This window comes from Oryzias melastigma, unplaced genomic scaffold (genome assembly GCF_002922805.2).
Source record: "Oryzias melastigma strain HK-1 unplaced genomic scaffold, ASM292280v2 sc00380, whole genome shotgun sequence".
Taxonomy (NCBI): Eukaryota; Metazoa; Chordata; class Actinopteri; order Beloniformes; family Adrianichthyidae; genus Oryzias; species Oryzias melastigma.
Genome location: NW_023416977.1, coordinates 1 through 2,204, shown reverse-complemented (window position 1 = coordinate 2,204; position 2,204 = coordinate 1). Strand labels below are relative to the sequence as shown.

The window sequence follows — 2,204 nt, the reverse complement described above, 5'->3', positions numbered from 1 at the left end:
TTGTTTTGATTCCTATGCTTCACACACGTATCCCAGCTGGCAGGAGGTGGCTCCTCCTCCATGTCTCTACTGCTGCTTTTTTTTTGGACTCTGGGAGTTCTTCTCAGCCATTCACGTTCTGCTCTGTGTTGGTTATTCCAACCCCAGTTAACACAGTCACATGCCAATGTGTCTTTAGGGACCAGTAGGATTACCTGGAACCTGCGCAGGTGTCAGGCAGCGCTCCCTGGAGGTCTCTGTTGGGACTTGAAAGTCCCTCTTCTTTTTCTTCTTCTTCTTCTAAGACGTTACAAACAGAAAACAATTACAGATCTGATAGCTCCCACTGAATGAGAAACAAGCCTGAAGCCACTTAGATCCTAATCTACATACTGTCTCCTGATCTGAACACTCTCACTGACTACATGGATGTCCATGTTCAGCTATTAGAAGGAAACTTTATTAGCATCTTGTGAGAGTCTTCCCGTTTACCCGGGTATTTTGGCGTGTGTCTGCAGCTACTTTCACTTCCGTAGAGACAGTAGGTGGAACCTCTTCTTCCATCACAGGGCTGGAAACGCACCTTGTTGTACCATTGGGTAGAAACCTGAAACGGGCACACACACACACACACACGCACAAACGCAGACTCTTTAGTCTCCTGGTTTAGGAAGACCAGTAATTGGACAGCATATGAAGTACAGTGTGATACACCCATGTGTGGGGTAATAATAGGTTTTCTGTCTGTAGAACAGGGCAGTTTTTGCCCGGTGGCGGCCTGTGGCTGGACGGTACCAAAGCACGACATTGTGGGAGAAACACTGCGATGAATCAACAATTGGCTAAGATACTATTTACTCCTGGTACTTTTTTTTTTTAACAATGAAGTAATTGAAAGTTTTTTGGACCCGTTTGTGGGTTACTGAGCAAAGCTGGGTGTTATTTAGTAAAATATGTTGAATATAAACTCATAAGACACTAGCTGTGGTATGAGTTGACTAAGCTGGATGGCGAGGGGGTGCAAATGTGTCATAATAGATGTAGCTTCCCATGATATGTGTTTTTTGGTCATTTCACAGCTCATGTGAGCACTGTGCCCATGCTGCAGTCTGTTAGACCCGGTTTTTCCAATGACTGCACTTGTTATCAGTTGGAGAAAGAGCCCCCTTTTCTTCACAGGAGGAGGCTGATTTTATCCATATGTTACACAGTCAACCTTTGGGTGGACCTCTGTCCTTACTTTTGACTCAGGAAGAAGCTCATGATGAGTTTTTAATCTGATGGAAATAATGACATTTCTGCGCCACATAAACACAGTGGGGTTTGTTGACTTGATTAATTGTAGCTGTTTGCGTCGGCAGAAAAAGCCACAATCTAGTCATGGTTTCCAAGAAAAGAAGAAAACTCTGTCTTGTTCTTGGTTGTACTGAAAAACAATGAATTTCCCCCCAGGGGACTAATAAAGAATATTGATTGATTGATTGAAAACAAAAAACATTACATTGCATAAACCGCCTCAGTGGTAAGTCTGTCTGTGTGCTTTGATTTCAGAAACAAGTGTTTATGAAGCCACACTAATTTGTTTTTCTCAGTAATTCAGAACAGACCGTCACCTCCCTGAACACTCTCACTGACTACATGTGTGTCCATGTTCAGCTATTAGAAGCAAACTTTGTCAACATCTTGTGAGAGATAAATAAATAAAGATGTTAGCAAATAAAGTTAATAAAGCCAGGAGACCTGAACTGGATTGGGATGAACAGAACCAGAACAGAAACATGTAAGCCTTACTTGGTGCCTCCCTGCGCTGCCACAACCATGGGCTCCTCAAAGTCCAGCTGAGTGTTGGTGTAACCCAGAGTACCTGAGTAGTCTGCATCCTGGAGACAACAAAGAAGACAGAGGCTCACAAGGTCCAACAGCACCTCCTAGAGCGCGCTGATGTGGGCAAAAAATCTAAGCTCAGATTTTTTCATGAAATAATTTGACTTTCAATTTTTATCGATTTTTTTCCTCCCCCATTTTACTTTCTTTAACCAAAGCTACAAATGATAGAATATTAAAAAAAAACATAATGTATTTTTACATCTCCAATAAAAAATGCTTTAAGATGAAGTGCAACTAAATATAAGCTGTAACAATGTTTGTAGAACAATGCAGCAGGGGTTTCGTGAGCTACCGCTAGCTTCAGCATCTAATAAAGAGAAATAATACGATCATTCGGC

The 2,204-nt window shown here is 42.0% G+C and overlaps 1 protein-coding gene across 1 annotated transcript in view; it reads right to left on the bottom strand.

Moving 5' to 3' along the window:
* The window catches only part of LOC112140580 (palmitoyltransferase ZDHHC1), a gene marked incomplete at its 5' end in the record, with an annotated part of 5,863 nt that extends 4,004 nt beyond the window's left edge, over positions 1–1,859 (bottom strand). Inside the window, 3 exon segments of the mRNA XM_024263568.1 lie at positions 195–279; positions 472–586; positions 1,771–1,859. Of these exon segments, the coding sequence (XP_024119336.1) occupies positions 195–279; positions 472–586; positions 1,771–1,859 (289 nt within the window).
* Positions 1,860–2,204: the final 345 nt, after the last annotated feature.